The sequence below is a fragment of the Dreissena polymorpha genome, chromosome 12 (genome assembly GCF_020536995.1).
Source record: "Dreissena polymorpha isolate Duluth1 chromosome 12, UMN_Dpol_1.0, whole genome shotgun sequence".
In the NCBI taxonomy this organism is placed as follows: domain Eukaryota; kingdom Metazoa; phylum Mollusca; class Bivalvia; order Myida; family Dreissenidae; genus Dreissena; species Dreissena polymorpha.
Window position 1 is genome coordinate 20955510 of NC_068366.1, and position 27523 is coordinate 20983032.

General features: G+C 35.7%; 1 protein-coding gene across 5 annotated transcripts in view; it reads right to left on the reverse strand.

Annotated features, from left to right (window-relative positions):
- Positions 1-27523, reverse strand: part of LOC127853988 (cGMP-inhibited 3',5'-cyclic phosphodiesterase 3A-like) — a 206292-nt gene that overhangs the window by 63983 nt on the left and 114786 nt on the right. For 4 of the 5 annotated variants that reach the window (XR_008036859.1, XM_052388888.1, XM_052388887.1 and 1 more), the window contains exons 2-3: positions 3942-4202; positions 1534-2151 (exon numbers count right to left, since the gene is read on the reverse strand). Coding sequence is in view for 4 of the 5 variants with exons in the window: in XM_052388888.1 (XP_052244848.1) it covers positions 1534-2151; positions 3942-4202 (879 nt within the window). In the remaining variant the exon portion in view is untranslated. Of the gene's footprint in view, positions 1-1533; positions 2152-3941; positions 4203-15326; positions 16003-27523 lie in introns of those variants that run through there. The other variant, XM_052388890.1, reaches the window with a different exon arrangement.

The window sequence follows — 27523 nt, forward strand, 5'->3', positions numbered from 1 at the left end:
GTCATGATGGCCCTGAATCGCTCACCTGACTAACCAAATACAATCTCAACCCAGATTTCATCAAGATAAACATTCTGACCAAATTTCATAAAGATTAGATGAAAACTGTGACCTCTATTGTCTACACAAGGTTTCTCTATTATTTGACCTAGTGACCTATTTTTTGACCTGTGGTGAGCCAAATACAATCCCAACCCAGATTTCATCAAGATAAACATTCTGATCAAATTTTTATAAAGATTGGATGAAAAACTGTGACCTCTATTGTCTACACTACACAAGGTTTTTCTATTATTTGACCTAGTGACCTAGTTTTTGACCCAAGATGACCCAAATACAATCCCAACCCAGATTTCATCAAGATAAACATTCTGACCAAATTTCATAAAGATTAGATGAAAACTGTGACCTCTATTGTCTATACAAGGTTTTCTATTATTTGACCTCGTTACCTAGTTTTTGACCTAGTGACCTAGTTTTTGATCCCAGATGACCCAAATACAATCCCTACCCAGATTTTATCAAGATATACATTCTGAACAAATTTCATAAAGATTGGATGAAAACTGTGACCTCTACTGTCCACACAAACAAATTGTTGACAGTTTTTCTATTATTTGACCCAGACATCTAGTTTTTGACCTCAGATGACCCAAATACAATCCCATCCCAGATTTCATCAAGATAAACATTCTGACCAAATTTCATAAAGATTGGATGAAAACTGCGACCTCTATTGTCTACACAAGGTTTTTCTACTTTGACCTAGTTTTTGACCTAGTGACCTAGTTTTTGACCCCAGATGACCCAATTACAATCCCAACCCAGATTTATCAAAATAAACATTCTGACCAAATTTCATAAAGATTGGATGAAAACTGTGACCTCTACTGTCTACACAAGGTTTTTCTAATTTGACCTAGTTTTTGACCTAGTGACCTAGTTTTTGACCCCAGATGACCCAAATACAATCCCAACCCAGATTTCATCAAGATAAACATTCTGACCAAATGTCATAAAGATTGGATGAAAACTGTGACCTCTACTGTCTATACAAGGTTTTTCTATTATTTGACCTAGTTTTTGACCTAGTTACCTAGTTTTTGACCCCAGATAACCCAAATACAATCCCAACCCAGATTTCATCAAGATGAACATTCTGACCAAATTTCATAAAGATTGGATGAAAACTGCGACCTCTATTGTCTACACAAGGTTTTTTTATTATTTGACCTATTATGTGACCTAGTTTTTGACCTAGTGACCTAGTTTTTGACCCCAGATGACCCAAATACAATCCCAACCCTGATTTCATCAAGATAAACATTCTGACCAAATTTCATAAAGATTGGATGAAAACTGTGACCTCTACTGTCTACCCAAACAAATTGTTGACGGACGCACGCACACACGCACGCACATACGGACGCCGGACATCACACGGTCACATAAGCTCACCATGTAACTTCGTGACAGGTGAGCTAAAAACTACAAACAAGTCCACTAAAACTATTTACCACTAGAAATACGTACCAGTCTGTTGATTTGAGACATTGAGGTATCGATTAATCGCCCATGAACAGTCTTCTTAGGTGGCGACACTGAGAACTCGTCCCCTGTAGGAAGGTTATCATTATGGTCACTAGAACTGAGCGACTCGTTACAACTTTCATAATCTGAAGTAATGTTTTTACGTATGGAAGAAAGGTGCTCCTTGTTTGACGCGGCAATACGAAGTCTTTCTTCAGTAGCCTCTAGCAGTTCACCTTTCACAAGGGGACTCAACTTGCTCTCTGAAAGCTTCGAAACATGGAGGATGCCTTCGGTGCTCATTGGTGTCACACTTTTCCGAGTAATTCGTTTCAAATGCGAGCTCGCGTTTGCGGATATCGGTAGTGAAGCTGCCAGTGAAAACGAGCGGGATTTCGGTATAGTCAATACCATGGTGGGCGAGCTGGGTGACGGGCTATTGCTTCGGCTCTCCACTGGACTCGAACCGGGAGTGGTGTCCCGAGAGTGTCGGAAACTCGAGCTCCGGACGCGACAGGGTTCGAGTTCAAGCGTGGGCATTCCGGTGGCGGAAGTTGTCGTGGTCCATGTGCTGGTTGACATCCTGCGTAAGAGGCTTGGAGGCAAACTGCGACGTAATCTCTGAAATATAAAACATAAGTGTGATTATAATTAGTGCAATCCACAAAGGCTAATCAGGGATGACACTTAGCGAAAATCCAGCATATGCAGAAAGTGTCGTCCCTGATTGGGACAACACTTAACGCACATGCAAGAAGCCCAATTTTCTCACAACAAGGCTAAAATATCAATTAAGGGCAACTCCTGAGCTGCAATACAATGTCTGAAATTCATAACATCAGTTTGAGTAAGTGTTTTTATTCTATTTGCAATTGTTTTACTTGTATTTGAATTTTAACCAACAAATGTCATTCGCAGAAACAGGCTTTTTGTTCCAGGCACATTATAAATAAACTTGTTAATTTTGATTTCATAAATGAAAAGCAATAACATGCCATCTGTGAACAATTCTTGCTTACATAGAAACACATCAAGTAAAACACCAGACTTTGAAAATAAGAGTTTCATGCAATCTTTACATCCAAAAGACATTCATTTTAAGATCTGAAAACTTATACCACTCATCACCCCACCAGAACACAATGATTATCTTCAGTATGTTACCAGTAATTAGGTAAAGGTCTTCAGGTGATGGACTTACAAATATTTAAAATAGATAGACAACTTAATTTGTCCGCCTGGGAGCCAAAAAGCCTTATAACTATACAAGTTACAAAGGCAGGTATGATGATTTCCCTTTTAATGTCATGTCTTTATGATCTGGCTAGTTTGAAAGATTTAAAAGTTCAAATCTGCAAATATTTGCTTTGAATTATTAACATAATCTTCCCTGAAATTTCCGATGTCATGTGTACACAAAACACATACAAATGGGAACATTTTATTCAAAATGGTTGACACTTCAGTATCTGTTAATTGATCATATTGAGTTTGACACTTGTTGGTACCCACATTTTTTTGCTAACATTATGCATCTTGAATTTGAATTATAAACCAAAATTAAGGCTACAAATTTGTCAGAAGGTCACTGATGCCCCTCCTCTATTTCAAAATAAACAGAAACAAGTGTTGTTTGGTTAATCAGAGGGGGTAATCACGTGATAGTCAAGATGGCGACGTCCATGCCGAGACAGTTATTTTTCGCCGTGTTATACCCTTTATTACTTTTGTTTAATTTTTAAATGATGCGCACTTTCCAGCCATATCAGTAAACATGTGATAAGCGTTTATTTCGTTTTAAAATTAGCTTTATATCTCGACTTTACTCCATGCAAATTTTCTTAGTGGAGCTTTAATTACGTCATCCTGCTAAAAAAATTTGCAGCGAGTTAAGTTGAGATAAAGAGTGAATATCAACACGAAATAAATGCTAGTTACTTTCTTGCTGATATGGCTGGAAAGTGAGCGGCATTTTAACAATAAATACAAGTAATAAAGGGTATAAAACGGTGAAAAATACCTGCCTCTGCATGAACCTCGCCATCTTGACTATCAGGTACCCCCTCTGTAATCCAGCATTAATGTCTGTGACAAATCGTCTCCTCACGATGGTCATTTAAGGTTATTTATTTTAAATTGCACGATGTTTGCCTAAGTCACAGTTGGGACAAACTATTTTATTGCACAGCTTTGACCTCTAAGTTTGACCTTGACCTTTGAGTTAGGAAGACCAATGTTTCACATGACACATAGTCTCATGATGGTTTAAATGCTTACGAAGTTTTTCTAAAATCCATCAATACATGGCAAAGTTATGGCTGAAAAAGAAACCAAATAAAGAACAAATTTCCCAAGTGTAGCAAGTTTGGCTAAAGAAAATTTTGTGCCAGCCCAAGCTCTTCTACACGTACCTTGGGTAATGAAGACGGTCGTTCTCCCGTATAAGGATTCTCCTCCGAATCAGAGCCATAGGATGTGGACTCAGTGAGCGACACGAGAGGACTAACTCTGGTTTTGTGCATGGACGAGTGGTGCTCAACCGGTTTCAGCAGGTTGCTGACCGCACGCAAGCCACTCACCACGTGGGGTGGCAGGGTTGTGTCGGCCAACATGTCTGTGATCAGGCCATGGGCCTCGCCAATTATGGCCGCGTCGTAGCTGGATGAAGAACTCTGAAATTGAAATCAATTGTCATTATTCAAGGTGAGCATTTGAGACTTTGCACTGGGGTTGTTTGTTTGTTTTTTTGTTGTTGTTGTTTGTTTTTGTTGTTGTTTTTTTTTTTTGGGGGGGGGGGGGGATTTGACCCCCTTCTCAATCTCAAAAAGAATATATATTTTCCCAATTCTGTCAAAATGATGCATTTTTCCCAGCAAACGGGCCCTGGCCCTATTTCCAAAATGGTGAAAAAGACACTGCTTTAAATATCCTAATACATTCTTTTGAATCTTACCATTTGTCATGAAATCTTAAGGCAAAATAATGTGTTGTTCCGGCATAAAAATGGCTAATAAGTTGCAAAGGGCCTAAACTTCTTTGCTATCTTGCATTCCATTAATTTGAGGAATCTAATTGGAAAACTGGGCTTTTTATACATCTTCGTAAATTGTGGCCTGCAGCATAAGTCTATGTTGACATTGGTCCGCTTTAATGTTATTTCCAGTTGTGAAAGGAAGTTTCTTTTAAACATCAATCAATTTGCATTTTGACAGACAAAAGTGCAATCATGCTTTATATCTCCAAATGTAGGTTACTTAAAACTGATGACAAAGCTTGTCGTAAAAATTTGGTCAAAACTATTTCAACCCAATACATGCACACACAAACAAAAATACGACAGCATTAATGAAGGAAAAAAAGAATTAATCTAACAAGAAAGTGGAGGATTCTGGAAAAAAATACAATAAAAGGTGACAAGAGCACCGCATAACTGGTTCCAACACTCGGCTGCGGGAGCAGTTTTGAATAAATGAAAGCTTTTTAAAAAAAAATTGTTTAAGAGGTCACAGTGACCTTGACCTTTGACCTAGTGACCCAAAAATTTGTGTGGCTTGTAGAACTCATCAAGGTGCATCTACATATGAAGTTTCAAAGTTGTAGGTGGAAGCACTTTGATTTTAGAGCCAATGTTAAGGTTTTAGCACGACGGGCGCCCGATGTCGGACGGCAGACGACAAGCTGGCTATGACAATACCTCGGGTTTTCTCCGAAAATCAGCCAAGCTAAAAAACTAATTAAGAAATCAAACAAATCAAACACAATCATGTTAAAGCAGTCAAAGGAAACTGTTACTTTAAGACCACGCAATTCTTTTTTATGTTTGAAAGTCCACTGGACCATAAGCTGTGGACATCAAATTGACTTCATATGCTAATCCTTCCAGGCCACAAAGGGATTACCTTGCACTTCAACTATTCAATATTGGTTCATTTGCATTAACATTTGGTCCTGCCACATTGCCAATACCATATTAACCCCTGGGAAAAACTAACAGTTCATTTAACATTTCTGGTCTGTAAAAATAAATCACATTTTATTCATGCAGTACCTCATTGGATATCAATATGTGACATGGGGCGCCATTATTTTTCATTATTTGGTAAAACACGTTAGGAAACTATAAATTAAGTACCCAGTAATATTTATTGCAGAATCCAGACACAATAGATCAAGAAAGTCTGCCTTAATAACTTCCCTTACAATGCCCCTTGCATCTACAGCTGTAAAGCAAATCTAGGGAGGCTATGCAACTGATGCTGCTATTTTGACCGGGTTTTTCATTTTGACAGAATTTAACCCGCACCATATCTTGAAGAAAGAAAATGTGAACAATGAAATGCAAGTTATAGCAAAATTGCAATTGATTAACGCAATTATGTGTCACATTATTTTGCTCTCTATGTGTGCAATTTGTCATTAAACCGCTAATATAATTGTTTATGATCATTTGTATAAAACAAATATAAGCAAACTGTTATTTGTTATTGTCCTCATTTATCTAATTAAACACAATGAATGCTAAGATATTTTTTCACAGTAAATCAAATATTTTTATTATAACAGATATACATTTTTACAAATAAAATTGCTATTTAAAATAAAATACCCTGCATGCATTACTTTGTCATTCAAGCTTTATACCTATGAAATTTCACCTTTAGACCTCATATTATAGTCAAGATATGGCCTACACAAAATTTCAGTAAGAAAATTCACATGGGAAATTACTCTGAAACTAGGCCTAAGCGTTTGTGAGTTATCATCCGGAAACCATCTGATGGACGGACGGACCGACTGACGGACCGAAAGACCTATCGACCGACATGTGCAAAACAATATACCCCCTCTTCTTCGAAGGGGGGCATAATAATGACCACATGGTTTCTCTAAAGCCAGATCAGGAAGACTGCCCAGGAAATGCCCAGTGGCGGCCATATTTTTCAGCTATCAAAAACCATTTTTTAACTCAGCTGAGATATCATTAGAACAAATGATTTTTTTTACCAAGTTTCAGAAAGTTTGGACTATAAATGTGACTTCTAGAGTGTTGACAAGCTTTTTTCGCTCATTATACCTTATGACCTAGTTTTTGACCTTTCGTGACCCAGTTTTCAACTACACCAAGATATACTTGGGAAACAAGTGCTGAACAAGTTCCATGGAGATTGGACAATAAATGTGGCCACTAGAGAGATAGCAAGGCAAATGTTGACGATGGACACAATGACCCACAACGCACTACAGACAAAAGGCAATCACAAAAGGTGACCATGAGCTCATATTCTCAGGTGAGCTAAAAAATTTCTAGGCAGGCCCAAGGCTTCTACTGTAAGGCCTCAACTGATTCAACTCTAGGGTGTTCAATCACACAATCTCTATTGTTATTGTGACCGTATTAAATACCATGATGTAAAGGTATTTTTACATACAGTACATCTGGGTAATAAACATAAACGGGCCAATTGCTCGGTGAAAAGGGGGTTAAATGCATGTGCGTAAAGTGCCGTCCCAGATAAGCCTGTGCAGTCTGCACAGGCTAATCAGGGACAATACTTTCCGCCTAAACTGGATATTTGCTAAGAAGAGACTTTCTTGAAACAAACAAGCAAATTTGTTGAATTGATATCCCCCCCCCCCCCCAATATGCTTCTGGACACAAAAGTATTATATTGACACTCAGTTAAAAAAGCATTTTTTTTTAAGATACAAAGGACAAGAACTCCATTATTAACAGGTGTACAATGCAATTTGGCGTCCATCATCCTCTTATCCATATATATACTCATACTAAGTTTCAATGAAATGCGCCAAAGCACTTCCAAGATATGGCTCCGGACACAAAAGTGCCGGACGGACGGACAGACAACGCCAAAACAATATCCCTCCGCCTATGGCGGAGGATAACAAAAGTTGTGTTTGTGAAACATAATGCCCCCTACTGCGCCGCTTTGAAGACATATATTTTACCTTTGACCTTGAAGGATGACCTTGACCTTTCACCACTCAAAATGTGCAACTCCATGAGATACATATGCATGTAAAATATCAAGTTGCTATCTTCAATATTGCAAAAGATATGAGCAAGGTCAAGTTTTTGGACAGACACATACAATGACAGACAGACAGGCCAAAAACAATATACCAACGATCTTCTATCCGGGGGCATAAAAATATCATAAAAGCGGAAAGTGTCGTCCCTGATAAGCCTGTACGGACTGCACAGGCTAATCTGGGACAACTCTTTACACACATACTTAACCCCCTTTTTACAGAGCAGGGCTCAAACAAATGTGATCACCCAATTCACCTCTCTATATATATTTAGCTATTCTATTTTCAGCAAGCACTTAATTAACCTTATATCACTAGATGATCTTGAAATAAGATTGCACTTAAGTCACGTCTGAATATTACAAAACCTGAGAGTGCACCTCTGATGTCAATAGGTACATTTAAAAGAACAATACCAGTTGCTTCAACATAACACAGCCAGTGCAGTTCTTCCCAAAATTCAGTAATTTGCCAATTAGAGACACCTTATTGTATAACGCTATTCATAACTCTCATGCTTGAGTGATAATATATGAGTGCAAACAATCTATACCAAACATCATGATAATTTTAAATGACGTTGAAGGCTTTACAATTTCAACATTCTTTAAGGCAACTTATTCATATTCATTTTATTTCTAGCTTCTTGTGAAATATCACCAATAAGAAAAAAAATCTTCACAAAAACTAAATTTTGTTTTCAGTAAAGCATAATATTTTTTAATGAAAAATTGGTCAGGATTGATCGAGCATGATCACCAAATTGCTAACTTGCTTTCATATTTGATTGCTTAATAATTAGTTAAATCTTGCTTCCATGATAGGAATATGAGTGTTGAATTTGTCAACATTATTATTTTATAATGCATGTTCAAATATTTATCACTAAAAAACAGTTAACCAGTTTATAACCATTTTCCTTGTTTTGAGAATAACATTGGCAGTGGTCATGAAAACGCTAAAACTTGTAATAGTATATTTGGTAGATTAATTAACAGGCCATTTCTTTGTAATTGAGAGGCAAAATATTTTACTAACCATATAAAATATTTATATTAAATTACAACATGCATGGGACACAAAAGGAACATTTTCCTGGTGAAAGAAAATGAATTTAACATAACATTTAATAATACTTTCTAAGTGAAAAATTGTAGGCAATTCCTATATTAACAAAAGGTATATATGTAAACAAATGAAACCAACTTACAAAGTTTTATACACACATTTAATTTTGCCTGCAACACAGAGTTATCCACCTTGTTAGGTAATAGTTATATGCACTAATTAAGAAGATTAACTGTTAAAAATATATAACATATATATTTTATTTAATTCTCTTCTCTTCTGCTTAAAATGTACTAATTAAACAATCCATAACTGTACCACACTCAACATTCAAAAATATAACAGTTGCAAACCTACTTGGTTGCTATAATTTCATCATGCTATGATGTTTTATTTATATATATAAATATATGATTGTGAAAAGTATAATATTGATGATTAATCCGGTTTTGTTATTCAAAGGAAAAAATGTTGTCTGAATTATAATATTAATACATAATATGGTTATTAACAACAATATAAGTGTTTCCATATGTATTACCTCGCTTAAACTTCTTCTCATGGTAAAAAAACTGTTTGAGCGCTTTTTGTGTTTTTTGTCAATTAGGCCCTTGTCTGACTTATTGTCAGACCCATCGTTCTTCAATCCATTTGTACTGTGGGACTTCCCAATTGTCCCAAGCTTGGGCTTGTATTTTGGCGCAGACTTGACACAACACGTACTGTACGATTTTCCTATGGCGCCCAAGGGCGGAGCTACAATATGTACAGCAGCTGAATCAGAATCGCCAGGGCTTCCTCCCATAATGTGTGTCACACTTTTAATGTCTTCACTTCTAGATCTATCATCACTGATGACATCTTTCGAGTCTAAATCCATATTACCCATATTCAATTCTAAATCCATTTTGGCCATATTCAATTCTAAATCCATTTTAGCCATATTCAATTCTAGATCTATATTAGCCGTATTCAATTCTAAATCCATTTTAGCCATATTTGATTCCAGATCGATATTAGCCATATTAGAATGTTCAATCTTCATTCTGGACTGGCTTTAATGTTTTAGACTATATACTATTATAAATAGCTATGCTTTCTAAACTATCTTACATGAATTACGAAATTACACCTTCAGCGTGAAATTCTTACGTACATCTTGACATTTATTAAAATCCAGATAATTCTGGTGGTGAAAAATTGTAATATGAAAATCCTGACATAAAAAAGACCATAATTTCTCAATCCCTCAGTTTTTTGTTAGAAAAATGTCATGCCATTTATAAATCACTCCTTCAATAGGCTTAATTTCCATATTAATGAAGGTCCGTGAACTATTTCTTATTAATCTAAAGGAGAGACATAGGCAGAAAAGGTTGGTTGTTCAAAACCTTATCCGTAACCAAAGACATAAACATTAACGACACAAAAGATGTCAACATTAGAGAAACAAAAATGATGTCAACTTCTTTATTTATATTAGCCTTTTTTAGCCGTAACTAACATGATTGTGTGTCACGCAATCCCATGGGTAGTGATGTGAATCAAAAATCCATATGTTCAAAACTGTGAATTGAATGCAAAACTGTTATCTTAAAACCAACATAAAATATCTTATTGAAGATTCTTTTCGTAAGTGTAAAATTCAATTGTGCACAGTTTGTTGACCTTAAGGCAAAGAATCGTTGAAAAGCTGTTTTGTAGTCATATATTTACATTTCAAACAATTAGGATACTTAAAATTTCATAAGATATATTGTACAATGGAAATTTGCTCTACGTGTGTTGTCATATACAAATAATAAAACCTATTGATATGTCCTGTGTAAGGTACAAAATTAATGAATTTATGACCGATTAATGGTAATCTCATTCATAAAGAAAGTTTAAAACCTCTCATATTTCATAGTTAGGATTCTAAAGCTTAATTAATGAGACAAACATAGACTTTTATGATAATCTCATACAATATGAGAAATACGAACAATACCTGAAGTCTGAGTCTTTGATAAAATAATGAAAATCTCATTCAAAAAAGAAAAATTAAAATTCTCACATACATAGTTAGGTTTTAATGCAAATTAATAAGATATATTATATAACACAAAATTTGAACAAACTTTAATTATTATGTCTAACTTTAAAATTAAAATTTCAACAGCATAAAAACATGTTGAAAATTGATCTCAATCACATAAAGACCTAGTTTATGTCCAATTACCATAGTTTCATAATAGTTATAAATAAAACTCCTGTAAAATTTAATCTTTATCCAAGACTTTGTTTTTTACACTATCCCTGGAGCACTGGTAATATATCTATATGTCTGTTAACCACATCAGCAGCTATATTTGTCGAAAGTGTATGCATCATAAATAAACAACAAGTAACACAAAAACTGAATGCCTCACAACTTCAATTATGATGCCTCTAATAAAAACCTGCACACATATCCTGAACTTAACGCCAAACTTTTTCTCCTTAACACTGTCAAATTATCAAATCTGTCGACAGGAGCACATACATTACAACCTGCAAGTATCAGAATTTTAAAACACTAACTTCTTTTTCATATGAATCTATGAAATTTGTAATTTTAAGTATATATTTCTTTGTTTGATCAAGTAATTATTTAATATTTTCCCACGATGCACATGATTCACATAAATTCTGACCTACATTTTACACAAAATGACAATTTAAATTTGACTTATGATTGTTCCTCTGAACATTCAAATTGAGGTTTCACCCAAAATGCATACACGTTTGTGACTTCAGAGAATTAAAGCCTCATTGCGATATAGATATTCAACAGTATTGCAACATGACACTCCATGCTGCACATCGCAGCCTACTATCCCATCAGCAATACAGACACTCCATCATGGTCTGTTGGTATAATAAAGTCCTCCGTATTGTGATGTCCTAAAGCAGTAACACAGGACACCCTCTCACATTTCTCACTACCCACTTTACTGGAGATGCCGTAAGTATTGACGGAACAATTTATGGGAGGCCGAGTCTCTAATACCTGACCGATACTCATCTGTCACGATTTCCAATAAATATACATGTTCAATCCAATACATACATGAATACAGACACTATAGAAAGTGATGTCTGTTTGTTACTGGTCTAACTCAGTCTCACTTATATATGGGCCGTGCTTTGTGAAAAGGGGGTTTAATGCATGTGCATAAAGTGTTGTCCCAGATTAGCCTGTGCATTCCACACAGGCTTATCATAGACGACACTTTCTGCTTTATTGGTGTTTTTCGTTCGCAGAAAGTCTCTTCTTAGCGAAGGCCCTGATAGGCCTGTGCAGACTGCACAGGCTTATCTAGGACAACACTTAACGCACATGCCCCTGTTCACAGGCAGCGGCTCATATAATGGTAGTTTATAGGTAATTTCATACAGGGATAATGTGTCCAAGGTCTGATAAAGTGCATGTAAAGATTCAATTAATTTGATCACCTTATTTCATGCTAACATGATCAAAAGCTTAAAAGTGATGTATGGAGTGAAGAAGTACGATAAATCATCACAGTTACTGAACAATTGATTTGTTTGACATTACCAAATCAATGTTGTCATACATCTACATCATAGTGGAATTGATTGTCGGGGTAACTGACCTAACTAGCAATTCTTAGGGGGCGAGGATGCTCATTTGTGCATCCTGGGCATGATGATTTATCAAACATTATAAAGCCCCTTTGGGACACACTGCATTCCCTGTCATCAGTCACCTCAGTGCAGTCATTCCATACCATCACTTAATAATGTTAATAAATCAATATGGCAATACAGTCACGCATGTGTGTGAAAATCCCATGTCTTGAACTTGTCGAGCCATGCATGGAGGTAACTTATGGTGGCTGTTGGTGGGGTGGCTGTCCGTCAAGCAACTTGTCGACCCATGCATGCAGGTAACTTATGGTGACTGTTGATGGCTGTCGGTCAAGCACATTTTTCCTACTTGTCCAAGATACAAGTTCAAGTACAGGCTGTTAAATGTTCATTAATATGACGTAAAAGTTGAAACTAAATTATTGTAGTATAATATACGTATAGATTTTTATCAAATATTTAATTTCATTTATTATGAACAGAAATATTATAATTAGGAAAACATGAATTAATAATTATATTTTTATAAGGAAAGGTGACTTCTAGTGCTTATTAACACACAAGTTGATTGATGCAAAGGACTTGTCAATGAAAAAGGAAAATTGTGTGCACACATTTGAATTTTGCAATTTACTTGTCAATGGAAAAGTAAGCGATTTCCATTTTTATACGCCAATGTCAGGATTCTCATCATAATGAGCCCTAATTCATCCCAAATAATGTAAAGTCAAGCACACTTTATAAATTTTTAATTTGATATAATGATGAAACAACTTTGATTCAAAAATTAATGTTTACTCCTCATAATGGTAATTGTTGAAGACAGATTCAAAGTTCTATAAATATTAACTTGAGCAAAGCAACTAAATCAAAATATAAAGATGCTGAATCTGTAAAATGGTAGTGATTTTCAAATTAACAAAAACTTATCAAGAGATTTATTATGAACAAGAGTGCCAAACTGTCACAAGATACGCCCGTTTGAAGGTTTTGGACAACTTGATAACTTTACCATGACCCATATTTGAACTTGACCTACATATCATCTAGACACAACTTCTGACCAAATTTGGTGAAGATCAGATGAGAACTACTTCAATTAGAGAGCGGACAACATGCTAAATGCTTGAAATGCTCTAAGTGACCTCGTGACCAAGTTTTTGAACCGGCATGACCCATATTCTAACTTGACCTAGATATTGTCTAGACACAACTTCTGACCAAATTTAGTGAAGTTCGGAAGAAAAACTACATCAATTAGGGAGTGGACACCATGCTAAATGCTTGAAATGCACTAAGTGACCCTGTGACCTAGTTTTTGACCCGCATGATCCATATTTGAACTTGACCTAGATGTTGTCTAGATAAAACTTCTGACCAAGTTTGGTGAAAATTGGATGAAAACTATTTGAATTAGAGAGCGGACACTGCTGTGGACGCCGCCAGCCCGCCAACCAGCCCGCGAGCCACCAAGGTGAAACTATAATACGTCCCGTTTTTTTAAAACGGAAGTATAATAAAAATGACTATTGATACAAGACTTGAAATCATCTTAAAACTTCAAGTGTTTTATTGCCTATAAATCTGGTCTGTCAAAACATCTGTTTGATTACATTTTGTGGTTCCCTGATTATTGTCAATGAATGCCGGAGTCTTTGGAGCTTTCCGTGTCTAAGCATTTAAATTGACAGAAATATATTGACAGATATTCATCAAAGCAATGGTTTATTAAATGTTAATAAACAAAGCCCAAAATGTTGGCAGCTTTTTCCTTCGTATGTATTTTTCCCTTTTTTAAATTATTAAAGCATATAAATTATATAAATATGCCAAATTATACAATGTGTTAACATATGTGTTCCAACTCACTCACAGCATTTTTTAAATTCATAACATTATCTTTCAGCTGTTAGCATGTCAAGAAACTGCACGGAAGATAACTCTTATAGATAACTTAACAGATCTCATGAATAGTAGCCTCCCTTATGTATGGCCAGCAAAATCAATATACTTTTTAAATGACTTTCAATAGGTGATTTTAGAAGGTGTCAGTCAAACATTGTTTAAATTAACAATGCAACAGTAATGAACTAGAGAGAACTAAACCAATGATTTATCTTTAACCCTTCCACACTCAGAAGCAAAGTGAAACTGACTATGTGCAAACAGCATAAAACCAGAACAGCCTGCGAGTTACTCACAGGTTGTTCAGGTTTTATGCTGTTTGCGTCTCATCAGTATTTAAGGGTTGGAAATGAAGCCTTTCAAATTTCAATTATGGTAAGAAAATCTTTAATTAAATTTCATTTTCTTTGAGACTACAAATGAGTGAAAATACGTATCTAAGTGGTAACGGGTTGAGGTTCTATTGGCTGTAACTGCCCCAATTATTTCTTATTGAATGTGTGCATAAGTGTGCTGATTTTCTACGATTGACTTTATAAATTGTTTTTTGGGTAAAAAAACAACAACATATGTGGTTCAAAATTCGTCGTCTAGAGTCCATAAATAATATAATGCTTCCTTGACGACTGGAATAGAATGGATTTCCACCCCCAATCCCCCACCCAGCCAGATATAAAACTGAGGTGTCAATATTTAATGCTCTGTGATGAGAGTGTGAACATTATTATAAAGATACTTTTTTAATTTCTAAATATTAATGCATTTTCCGACCGCCTTCACACCTAAATTTCCAAATGCTGTGAATTCCAGGCATTTGAAACAAAACAATATATTTACACCTGTGCCTTAACAAAATCCTGGAAAAGGCTTATATTTATGGACAATTGCTCTAAGCATGACTCAACGTTTGGTATTGATGCCTGTAATAACTTTAACAGAATATTTTTTTTGTTTAATCCTTGAAGATGTTTTATAACATCAAATAAAGGCTGTATAAAGGCTATAACCAAGCATTCAATTCATAAATATATTTTCACCATATAAAAATAAGACTGAAAATTGTATTCTTCATTTTTTTGCAAAAACTCTGGACATGTGTACCACTTCTATACTGAGAGCAACTCAAGGCTGTTACCTACCTCAATCAGGAAGTAAGGTTCTTCATCACTCAATTCCTCCTCCATTTCCCACTGAACGCCCATTTCCTGTCTTTTCAAATCCTCCATAGATTCCAGAAATTTGGCAGAAATCCCACACCCTACTAATCCCTTGCAGAACTTCATAGGCAGCTAAACTGCGGTTTCAAATCACCTTAATCATAATCCTGACAAGGAGTCCTTGTATACAAATAACTAATAATTTCACAACGTGTAACATCCACCATTATGAAAACACTTTGCAGTGCCATTCAGATGGTACCTTGAAATAAATACACGCTCTTTGTATTTTCCTATTTCCCATCTTTGTTGCTCTTCTCCGATATCTCAGTGTTATCAACAAGATTTCACACTAGAGAAGTTAATTGATATTATCCATTTACCGTGCCATTCTAACAATGTTTAAACATATGGGTACCATCAACCTGTGCTCTGCATTTTTCGGGTGTCCTTTCACACATTATTTATGGCCCTACTACATCCAGACTCAATCATGATACCTCCCACTCATTCAGAAAATACCGGCACAAATTTAACCCTTTGCATCCTGGGAAATTTGTCGTCTGCTAAAATGTTGTCTGCTGAATTTCTAAAATTAGCATTTTCTTCTTTTGTTTTCAAAGAATACTATCAGAATAGCAAACAGTTTGGATCCTGATGAGACGCCACGTTCTGTGGTGTCTCATCTGGATCCAAACTGTTTGCAAAGGCCTTCAAAATTCGGTTCCAGCACTGAAAGAGTTAATCTGTTCTCAGAAATAAAACTCTTTTCAGCAAATAAATAACCAATGGAAACCCCTGATCTATCACATCGCACTCTAGTCCTGGCTATTTCCAGTTTTTGTGTGTGCTAAACAATTCTCTTCTCTCTACATTACAGGGGCCTTTTCACAGATTTTGGCATGTTTTGAAGTTTGTCATTAAATGCTTTATATTGATAAATGTAAACATTGGATCTAAAAAGCTACAGTAAAAATCAAGAATAAAAATAAACAAGAGGGCCTGAAAGGCCCAAAGTCGCTCACCTGAGATAACAAGATATTATTGGGATAAATCTTCAGACCAAGTTTCACGGAGTGTTAACAAGGTTTTACTATAGCCATATAAGGAAAAATGCCCCGTCCCCTCGAAGCCATGTTTTTCAACCAACCGGCATCATTTTTGACCTCGTCCAAGATATTATCGGGATGAATCTTCTGGCCAAGTTTCATGAAGATCGGACAGTAAATGTGGCCTCTAGAGTGTCTACAAGATTTTACTATAGCAATATAAGGAAAAATGCCCCATCCCTTGGAAGCCATTTTTTTCAAGCAAACATGATTATTTTCAAACACATCCAAGATATCATTGAGACCAATCTTCAGACCAAATTTCATGAAGATTGGACAATAAATGTGGCCTATAGAGTGTTAACAAGGTTTTACTATAGCCATATATATAGCCATATATGGAAAAATGCCCCACCCCTGGTGACCATGTTTTAAAAGCAACCAAAACCATTTTCGAACTCATCCAAGATATCATTGGGACAAATCTTCTGACCAAGTTTCATGATGATCGAAAGATTAATGTGACCTCTAGAGTGTTAACAAGGTTTTACTATAGCCATATAAGGAAAATAGCCCTGCCCCCATGGTGGCCATGTTTTTCAACCAACCGGCATCATCTTCTAAATCATCCAAGATATTATTGGGATAAATCTTCAGACCAAGTTTCATGAAGATCGGACTATAAATGTGGCCTCCAGAGTGTTAACAAGATTTTACTATAGCCTTATATAGCCATATAAGGAAAAATGCCCCGCCCCTTGGCGGCCATGTTTTTCAAGCAAACGTAACCATTTTCAAACTCATCCAAGATATCATTAAGACCAATCTTCTGACCAAATTTCATTAAGATTGGACAATAAATGTGGCCTCTAGAGTGTTAACACGGTTTTACTATAGCCATATAAGGAAAAATGCCCCGCCTCCCGGCGGCCATGTTTTTCAACCAACTGGCATCATTTTCCAACTCGTCAAGATATTATTAGGATGAATTTCTGACCAAGTTTTATGAAGATTGGACAATAAATGTGGCCTCTAGAGTGTTAACAAGATTTTACTATAGCCATATATAGCCGTATAAGGAAAAATGCCCCGCCCCTTGGCAGCCATGTTTTTCAAGCAAACGTAACCATTTTTGAACTCATCCAAGATATCATTGAAACCAAACTTCTGACCAAATTTCATGAAGATTGTACAATAAAATAATGTGGCCTCTAGAGAGTTAACAAGGCAAATGTTGACGCTGCACAACGGACAACGGACGACGGACAAAAAGCGATCACAAAAGCTCCGTATAACGTGGTGAGCTAAAAAAATAGTAGCCCGCAGCAGGGCTCGAACCAGTGACCCCCGGAGTCCTGGAGTAAAAACCAATTTGACTGCTCGGCCAACCTGCCAAGTATGTATGAGGGATGTATTTAATACTATATATAAGCAATCTTTGTAGTTTCACAAAATTAAACGACAACAACAGAACTCTCCAAATTATTCAATTGTTTTGCATTGCAATGCTTTATAATTTTTAGGTTTTTAAATCGTCAAAAGATGCATATAATGGCTATATTAGACCATGGTAAATGTTCAGTATTACTGTTTCCTCACAAATATCCTTTCCTCACAAATATTCTAACTAAAACGAAAATTTGCGATTCTCGGAAACCACTTTTTTCAATTTTGTCAATTTACCAAACCGTGAAAAGATCCCTTTCAAGTGTTCACACAAATATCACAGGAAAAAAAAGATCTTTTTTCGAAGTTTGTATAACAACACTATTTTAAAGTATTTTCCAAGTAATAAGTCTCCTTTACCCGTTGACATTTGAGTGTCAGACCAAAGTATCTCTGCTCCATTAAACACAAGCAACATTATATATTATTAGCCAGAAGCAAAGCCAGCAAAGTCAGAAATCAAAATCAGGATCTATTCTTTTCCAAGCAGTATTAAAAGTATTTAGAAATAGATAAAGGCATATCCATGGTCTGATGTCCTCTAAACACTGCAGCCAAAGGTCAAATCATATCTATCTACACAAGTAACTGAATAAAGAATGTTTTGAAAATCCAGGTTATTCCATCAAATAATCGGAGCATGTCATATTCTAAACAAGCCAGTAATGTGGTGCCAAATAGAATGATTATCAATAGCTCACTATAAGTCAAATATTAGAATGGCAGAAAAACCAATGAAACAGCTGTTTGAAAAGCACTTGAATTTATTTGCATTATATCATTAATGTACATTTTATATAATTGAAGATCTCAGTTATCATCAAAGATTTACGATATTTGATACAAAAGCTGATAACGGGCCATTACAGACAAGGACAAAATACTTTTGTTCTATTGTTATATGCCTGTTTACTGCTCTCATTTTTTTCAGACAGGAAGATAAACTGTCACCAAAATATCATATTTCATATCAAGATAAAGGGGTATATCAAGGGCTTATACGTATTATATGTTCAAAACAAGAATATCATTTAAGTAGTTATCATTACTCAACCCTTTACCACTAAGTTACCTATATCTACCCAATTGTAGTCCCTAAGAAAGTTACATTTAATTTAAGACCTTCTTACACCATTCTAGCTTTTAAAGCTTCATTTTCAACATTTAGATACTGATGAGCAGCAAACAGCATAAAACCTGAACAGACTGCGAGTTACAACAAGGGCATATATCATATAATATTAACATACAGTTTTCAATATAGAAATAATGATTATGGACTTGTCAAAGTTAAAACATAAGTTATTTTATACAATACATTTAACAGTGGTGTTGATTTTCCCAAATTTGAAATCCTGAAAATTAGGCCGGGGGTGTTGGAACCGCAGCCGCAGGAACCCAACAGGACTAAAGGGCAGAGCCCCCACCCCACCCAGAGCCCTTGGCTATTGTTCTTTGGTATAGTCTTTCCAATTGCAATTTCAGGTGCAGGGGACAAAAATTCCACTCGTCCACTCGTATTGACGAGTGAAATTTTGAGAGGACGAGTAATTATCCCTAAAGCTCTCGTCCTACAGAACATGTGAAAAAAGCTGATGTAAAAATGTGTATTTTCTGACCAGCAAGACTCTTGTTCATTAAATAAAATCATTATCTTAAAGCATATTTATTCCGAAAATAGAATGCAAATCAACCGGATATTGTTATTGTAAATTTCATACAGCAGGTGCGCGTTGTTATGCGAGACTGTGTCCCGAGTAAATATTGGTTTTTGGTGTAAATGTTTCGCGTCCAGGGAACCATACGACTGCATTCACTGTATTTATTGACTTTTAAATAATTAGTTAACCGCGAAGTACGGTTTTAAACCATTTCTTTTGTGATCAGATGGCAGCATTTTAGCAGTGATATAGGAAACTTTATTAGTCATATCAGCCATTTGCAATCTTTATTTCACACATATTTGAAGGACAAGTGCATGTGTTTGCAGGACGAGTGAAAATTTTAATGCACTCGTCCTGCAGGACGAGTGCAGTTTAGCAATATTTTTGTCCCCTGAGGTGAATACAATTCAAAATATTATAAACCACAACGTCTGTATCACCGCATGTGTATTGGTCATTCTATTTCTTCTAGAACTTTGAAAATAAATTATAATCGACAAAAAATAATCTTTCCGAAAAAGACAGTCCGAAAAATTTTACGCGTTTTGCACATGAAAAAAATGTGCATATCATTTGACTACAGACAATGAAAACCAGTAACTCATCAAATATGTAATTAATATACAATTTGGTTGGCATATTGCTTCACAATAGCATAGTTTGTGGGTAAAAAACAACTTAATTATCACCTTTAAATTTCAAACGAAAATCTGCAGAAAGGTGTAACATCATCGACATAGAACTAATTATTTAATTATCATCCTTTAATTCAGATTGATAGTCGGAAGACAGGTGTAAGGTGATCAGCTTAGAAATAATGTATATATTGTTACGCTTCTTTTTATTTGTTTATCTTTAAATACAACATTTGCCATCGGCCGCTATATTGTTGGCAGACGACAATATCAACTGTGTATTCCAAGTATACAGTGTCTGCACATCAATATTATGTGTGAGCAAACTCGATGTTGATTGGCCAGCTACCACGTGCGCTTCAATAACAATAAGGTCAAGCAATGTTTCATGTTCTGGTGCAGACCGGTTTTCATTTATTGTTCAAATTGCGAACACTTTCATTGATACAGAGAAAAATGTAGAAAATCAGTCTGGATTTAAATGGCGGATGTTTTCAATGAAATTGTACAAGATTTTATCATTTTCAAAAATCGGAATTTTCTTGAGCCAAATTCTCAATACTTTAGCAAATGGCTCAAATGGTGAATGACAGTGCAAGCCCTGTGAATGTTTAAAACACACTAAAAAAAACCATGACCTAGTTTTTAACCCAGCACGATCCATATTCAAACTTGACCTAACCATCATCTAGATAAACTTCTGACAAAGTTTGGTGAAAAAATAGATGAAAACTACTTGAATCAGAGAGCTGACACCATGCTCAATGTTTAAAACGCACGAAGTGACCTAGTTTTTTACCTGCTTTGACCCATGTTTGAACTTGGCTTAGACATCATCTAGATACAACTTCTGACCAAGTTTGGTGAAGCTCGGATGAAAACTACTTGAATTAGAGAGTGGACACCATGCTGAATGTTTAAAACGCACTAAGTGACACTGTGACCTAGTTTTTGACGCGGCATGACCCATATTCGAACTTGACCTAGACATCATCTAGTTACAACATCTGACCAAGTTTGGTGAAGATCCGATGAAAACAACTTGAATTAGAGAGCGGACCGACCGACACACAGACAGTCAGTCCGCCACACAGACAGAAAGACCAACAGACAGACCGACAGACAAGTTCACTCCTATATTCCCCCGAAACTTCGTTTGTGGAGGTATAATGAACGCAAACTTAAGATATATAACATTAACAACAACAAAGTTAAGGTCGTTGAGGCACTGTGACATGTAATAACCAAGGTGTTAACCTAGATTTGTGATAACTTAATGTTTGCTAAATTAAAAAAAAAATATAGGTGCACCATTTAAAATTCAGATATTAAACAAATTGGATAGCACTAAACATGTTTCACCCATTTCAGTCAACACTTAAACTTATTGCATAAAATCAACACTAAGTCAGAAATAAATATTTGATCATAATTGCATTTACATTTAATGATTTACAGGGACTATAAAACAGGAATTAATTGCCATCTGTGAGGAAATTTGAGAATTCTTTTGAAAAACTTGGGTTGAATAGGCATTGAAATACTATTAAAGGGTCTTCATGCACTGAAAACAAAATTGACATTTGTTTCCACATACATCACAGGGCTTTTTTTCTCTTCTGTGAGAATGGCCGTTTTTCACAATTTTGGGAATTTCGTGACTCAAATTGTCCCAATTTTAAAGAAGGTCGCGACTCAAATTTTCACAATTTCAAGAAATTCGCAACTCAAATTTTCACAATTTTAGAAAGTCTGCGACTCATTTTTCACAATTTTGAACAGACCGCGATTTTTTCAGAAAATAAGGGGGGGCCAAGGCCGCTTAACAAAAAGAGGGCCAAGATTGCCCTAGTTCGCTCACCTGAGAGGAGTCGGTCATTCAATCTTTAACAAACGTCAAACTTGACCTAGATATTGTCCACACAAACATCCTGGTCAAGTTTCATCATTACTGAACCAACACTCTGGCATATGGAGTGTTTTTGTTTCTGTAAGATTTGACCTGGTGACCTATATTTTGAGTTGACCCCCCCCCCTAACCAAACATCAAACTTTGCTTACAAAAATAAATAATTATTATGACCAGGATTCATAAAATCTGAAACAAAATTGTGACCTCTAGAGTGTTTACAAGAATTTCGTATAATATAATGAAAATTTGGACAATCTAAGGGCAATAATTATGGCATTAATTATGTGATATATATAAAACCAATCCCCCCCCCCTGGCAGCCATGTTTTTTAACTGACTGGAACCATTTTCGAACTCAACTCTCATATCAAGAAAACAAAATGTTCTGGCCAAATTTCATGAAAATTGGGCCAAAAATGTGACTTCTATTCTATTCTATTTACAAGGTTTCTCTATAGCCAAATAAGGAAAACTGACCTGCCCAGTGGCGGCTATGTTTTTCAACGGACCAAAACCACTTTTGAACTCAACAAACATATCATTAAGACAAACATTTTGACAAAGTTACATGACGATTGGGCATGAAATGTGACTTCTACAGTTTTTTGACCTAGTGACCTAGTTTTTGACCCGGCATGACCCAGTTTCGAACTCGACCGAGATTTCATTGGGACGAAGCTTCTGACCAAGTTTATGAAGATCGGACAATAATGTGACTTCTAGAGTGTTTACGAACAGACAAAGACCGGTCACAAAAGCTAAAAAGCCCTGCAACATAAAATAAATAGGATAAGTAGGTAAGCTATTAACTTGTTGTTGGCAGGAGTATAAATGGTATCCATTAACATTAGATCTCCTAATTATATGACCTTGCGTTTTACTCAGACCAATTTTGAACTTACCGCTGTGACAAAATGTTCAGGTAAAGATTGGAAGAAAAGAATTTATAAGTGTGCACAAGATTTCTCGTTAGCCATATAAAAAAACTTCCCTGCTTGGCCATGTTTTATGGACAGGAACCATTTTCAAACTCAGCTAAGAAATCATTTTAAGCAATTTATTGGATAACCAATATAACAAGACTATTGTCAAGGAATATTGTCCCATACCCGTGAAACTCCACCATTGTCAGAATAATTTTTTTTAATATATATATATATATATTTGTTGCCATAGCAACCAGAATTTTTGATGTATGAACAAAATTAAATGATGTGCATAATCTCCATATTGCCATCTATCCATGTTTAAAGTTTCATGAAAAAATATTCAGAACTTTTAAAAGTTATCGCAGGATCCAGAAAAGTGTGACAGACTGACAGACTGACATACTGACGAACACACAGAGCGCAAACCATAAGTCCCCTCCGGTTTCACCGGTAGAGGACAACAATCTTTTAATAATAACTTTATTTCATATTTGTGTACCACGGTAAGTTTCAAAATCAGCCAGCTATTGATGCGGAAAAATCATGTTCTAACAATTTTACACAAAAAAGGGCAATAAATATGGCCATTAGAGTGATTACAATTAAGGTAAATGTTGATGACGCCAACTCAAAACGAATGACAGATATAATCACAAAAGCTTCCCACAAGCATGCTGTTTTACCCTTTGCATGCTGGGAAATTTGTCTTCTGCTAAAATGTCGTCTGCTATATTTCTTAAATTATCATTTTCTTCGTTTTTTTGCAAAGAATACTATCAGAATAGCAAACAGTTTGGATCCTGATAAGACGCCATGTTCTGTGGCGTCTCATCTGGATCCAAACTGTTGCAAAGGCCTTTAAAATCCGGTTCCAGCGCTAAAAGGGTTAATAACATTATTTAGTGGCTCCATAAATTTCACGGGTTGGAAAATTAATATTTGCTCTTTTACTGACATCATGCATAATGAGTTATCAAGTTATTAAGGTTTAAGAGCCTATGATTTGTTTGCTAAAGCATACAGTATTCATTATTAACTTCCTACCAGTGACTACGTTTATGATTTTAGGCTCTTACAACCAATAACCTTTACATTGATCAATACAGCTGGTAAGAGTTCCATGATGCAAATCCAGGGAAAGTGCAATTTACATTCTCAGGCACTTGATTGTTTCAATTGCTTTATTGGTAAAAATCTCACCAATTTGATGACAAAACTGTTGGCCCATATTTATGGTTTTATTGCCATGAACAAAATTCTAGAGTCTAGAACATAATAAATGACGTCAACAGCACTGCCCACACATTTTTCACTCTTCAAACATTTACTTAATTAAACTGGATTTTTGCTAAAAAAAAGACTATCTTTCAACAAAAAATACAATAAAAGCGGAAAGTGTTGTCCCTGATTAGCCTGTGCGGACTTCACAGGCTATCTGGGATGACACTTTACATGCGTTATACCCCCTTTTCACAGAGCACAGCTCAATGAATGCTACAAATGCGGTGGTCCCTGTCAAGTATTTTTTAATAAACGCACTAAACATAATTGTACAATTCACACCTGGCACCTGGCATTTCATTTAAGTTTACGATCATCTTCAAAATATGTTTAACCTTAATGACTTAAATATTTCACAAACACAAACAAGAGAGCCATGGGCCCTAAGGCGCTCACCTGAGACCCATACGAAGTAGCTAAAAATGTGACTTCAAGAGTGTTCACAAGCTTTTTTCATATATAAATATCAGGAAAAAGACCCCCCCCCCTTACAGCCATGTTTTTTTAACGATCCGAACCATTTTCGAACTCAACCGTCGTATCCTGGAAACAAATGTTCTGACCAAATTTCATGAAGATTGGGCAAAAAATATGTCTTCTTGACTGTTCACATGTTTTCATTACATGCATATAGAGAAAACTGCCCCACCTCCTGGCGGCAATATTTTTCAAATGATCACGACCATTTTCAAACTCGTCTGAGATATCCACAAAACCAATGTTTTGACCAAATTTCATGATGATTAGGCAAAAAATGTGACTTCTAGAGTGTTCACAAGCTTTTTTAATATATAAATATAAGGAAAAAGACCCCCCATCCCCCGGCCGCCAAGTTTTTTTAAGGATCTGAACCATTTTAAAACTCAACCATGGTATCCAGGAAACAAATGTTCTGACCAAATTTCATGAAGATTGGGCAAAAAATGTGTCTTCTAGACTGTTCACATGTTTTCACTATATACATTATACAGAAAACTTCCCTGCATGGCGGCTATGATTTTCCACCGATCATGAACATTTTCGAACTCGTCCGAGATATCTATAAAATCGATGTTTAGACACAATTTCATGATGATTAGGCAAAAAATGTGACTTCAAGAGCTTTTTTTACTATATAAATATAAGGAAAATGACCCCTCCCCCCCCCCCGGCGGCCATGTTATTTTACCGATCCGAACGATTTTCACACTCAACCGTTGTATCCAGAAAACAAATGTTCTGACTAAATTTCATGAAGATTGGACCAAAAATGTGACTTCTAGAGCTTTCACATGTTTTCACTATATACATATAGAGAAAACTGCCCCGTCCCCCCCCCCCTGGCGGCCATGTTTTTTCACCTATCTGGACCATTTTCGAACTTGTCCGAGATACTAATGAAACCAATGTTTTCACCAAGTTTCATGATGATTGGGCATAAATTGTGACTTCTAGAGTGTTCACAAGGTGTCTCTATAGCCATATAAGGAATACTGCCCCGCCCCTTGGCGGCCATGTTTTTCAACGGAACGGAACCATTTTTGAACTCAACCAACATATTATTAAGACAAACATTTTGACAAAGTAACATGAAGATTGGGCATCAAATGTGACTTCTACAGTTTTCACAAGGTTTTTCTTTTTTTGACCTAGTTTTTGACCCAGCATGACCCAGTTTCGAACTCAGTCAAGGTACCATTGGGACAAATGCTCTGACCAAGTTTCATGAAGATCGGACAATAAATGTGGCCTGTAGAGTGTTCACAAGGCAAAATGTTGACGACGAACGACGAACGACGCAGTCCCACGACGGACAACATGAGTGAGACAACGGACAAAAGGCGATCACAAAAGCTCACCATGAGCACGTTGTGCTCAGGTGAGCTAACAACAAGTGCAATTCAACCAATCTCTGTACAACAAAAAATGATATCAGCTCTTTTGCATTGACAGTGTCAATTATATGATTTTTTTGTATTTGCTATCTATGAATTATATAAACATCATTAATAGTATATTAATCATTTGAAATTTAAATAAGCGATCTTGGGGGGAGGCAAAGTCCATAATTTAATTTTTATTAACACTGAACTTATTGTTGTATATTACATCATAAAAATGACACTTCTCTGCTTTTTGGCATCTAAAATAATCAATTTATCATTTCATTTTTCAATGTAATAGCACAAATCAATAAATATCATATTGAATGTGCCATTTGTTATAGGTAATAGTAAAAGCTTATCATTATATTGAAAAGGTCTCCATACAGCTGATTTACACAGATAAAGACCGCTGATAAAATACAACTAAGCATTTCTACAACCTTTCAGGCTTATTTCACAAACTGCCAAATAAAAGACGGCTAATGATCAATTATAAGCCCTTTTGCAGTTTAGAACCATATATTCCTTTTATAATTACCAGAGCTCCAGATAAGGTTTTGTGAAATTCTTAACGTTACTACCAGATCTTCAAAAATAATTCTTAACTCTGAAATTTTATTCTTAATGTTACTACTAAGTTTTGGAAAATAATTCTTAACTTTTCTAAATGACCTAAAAATAAATAATAATGGTTATTTTCATGCAAAAAATCTCAATAAACATACTAGCAACTTTATTTATACGAGTTCAACAGTGTCTAGTCAGTATTATACAATTTTATTTTTCAAATACCTTCATATGCCCAAACTGTGCTTAGATTGCATACCTTCGATGAATTTTTACATATTTCACAATTAAAACGGGTCCCCCCTAACAATCTTTTCAACGATTAGCCACGGGCATTGTCCCTTCCACTCGTTCAATGTTTTTTTTTGTTTAAGTTTGGACCCGTTGTGTCCCATTTTTTTAGCTTTTTCCGACTGGCTGTGTCGGCAACTGAACATACAACATCGTATAAGATCTTTTCTATAATGTCTTTCTTAATATTCAACTTCGGCTCACTTTGCGTACAATATGTTAAAGCGTGTTTTTGCACGCTTTGCAGTTTTTTAAGACGCTCTCTGGGCGCCGCCATTGTTTTTGACTGAGAGACTGTACACGCCGCTTTTATTGGAAAAAATGCGCTTTGTTAAACAAACCCGATAACCATTCTATATAAGCACCGAAAAGATCTTTAATACGCGAAATTCTCTAAAAAAAATCGATACGAACCGATGTAAAAATAATATTCGTAACTTGATTTTGTAATTCTTAATGGTACAACAAGATTTTAAAATAAATACGTAACGGACTTGAAAATAATTCGTAACTACGAAAATACGACCCTTATCTGGAGCT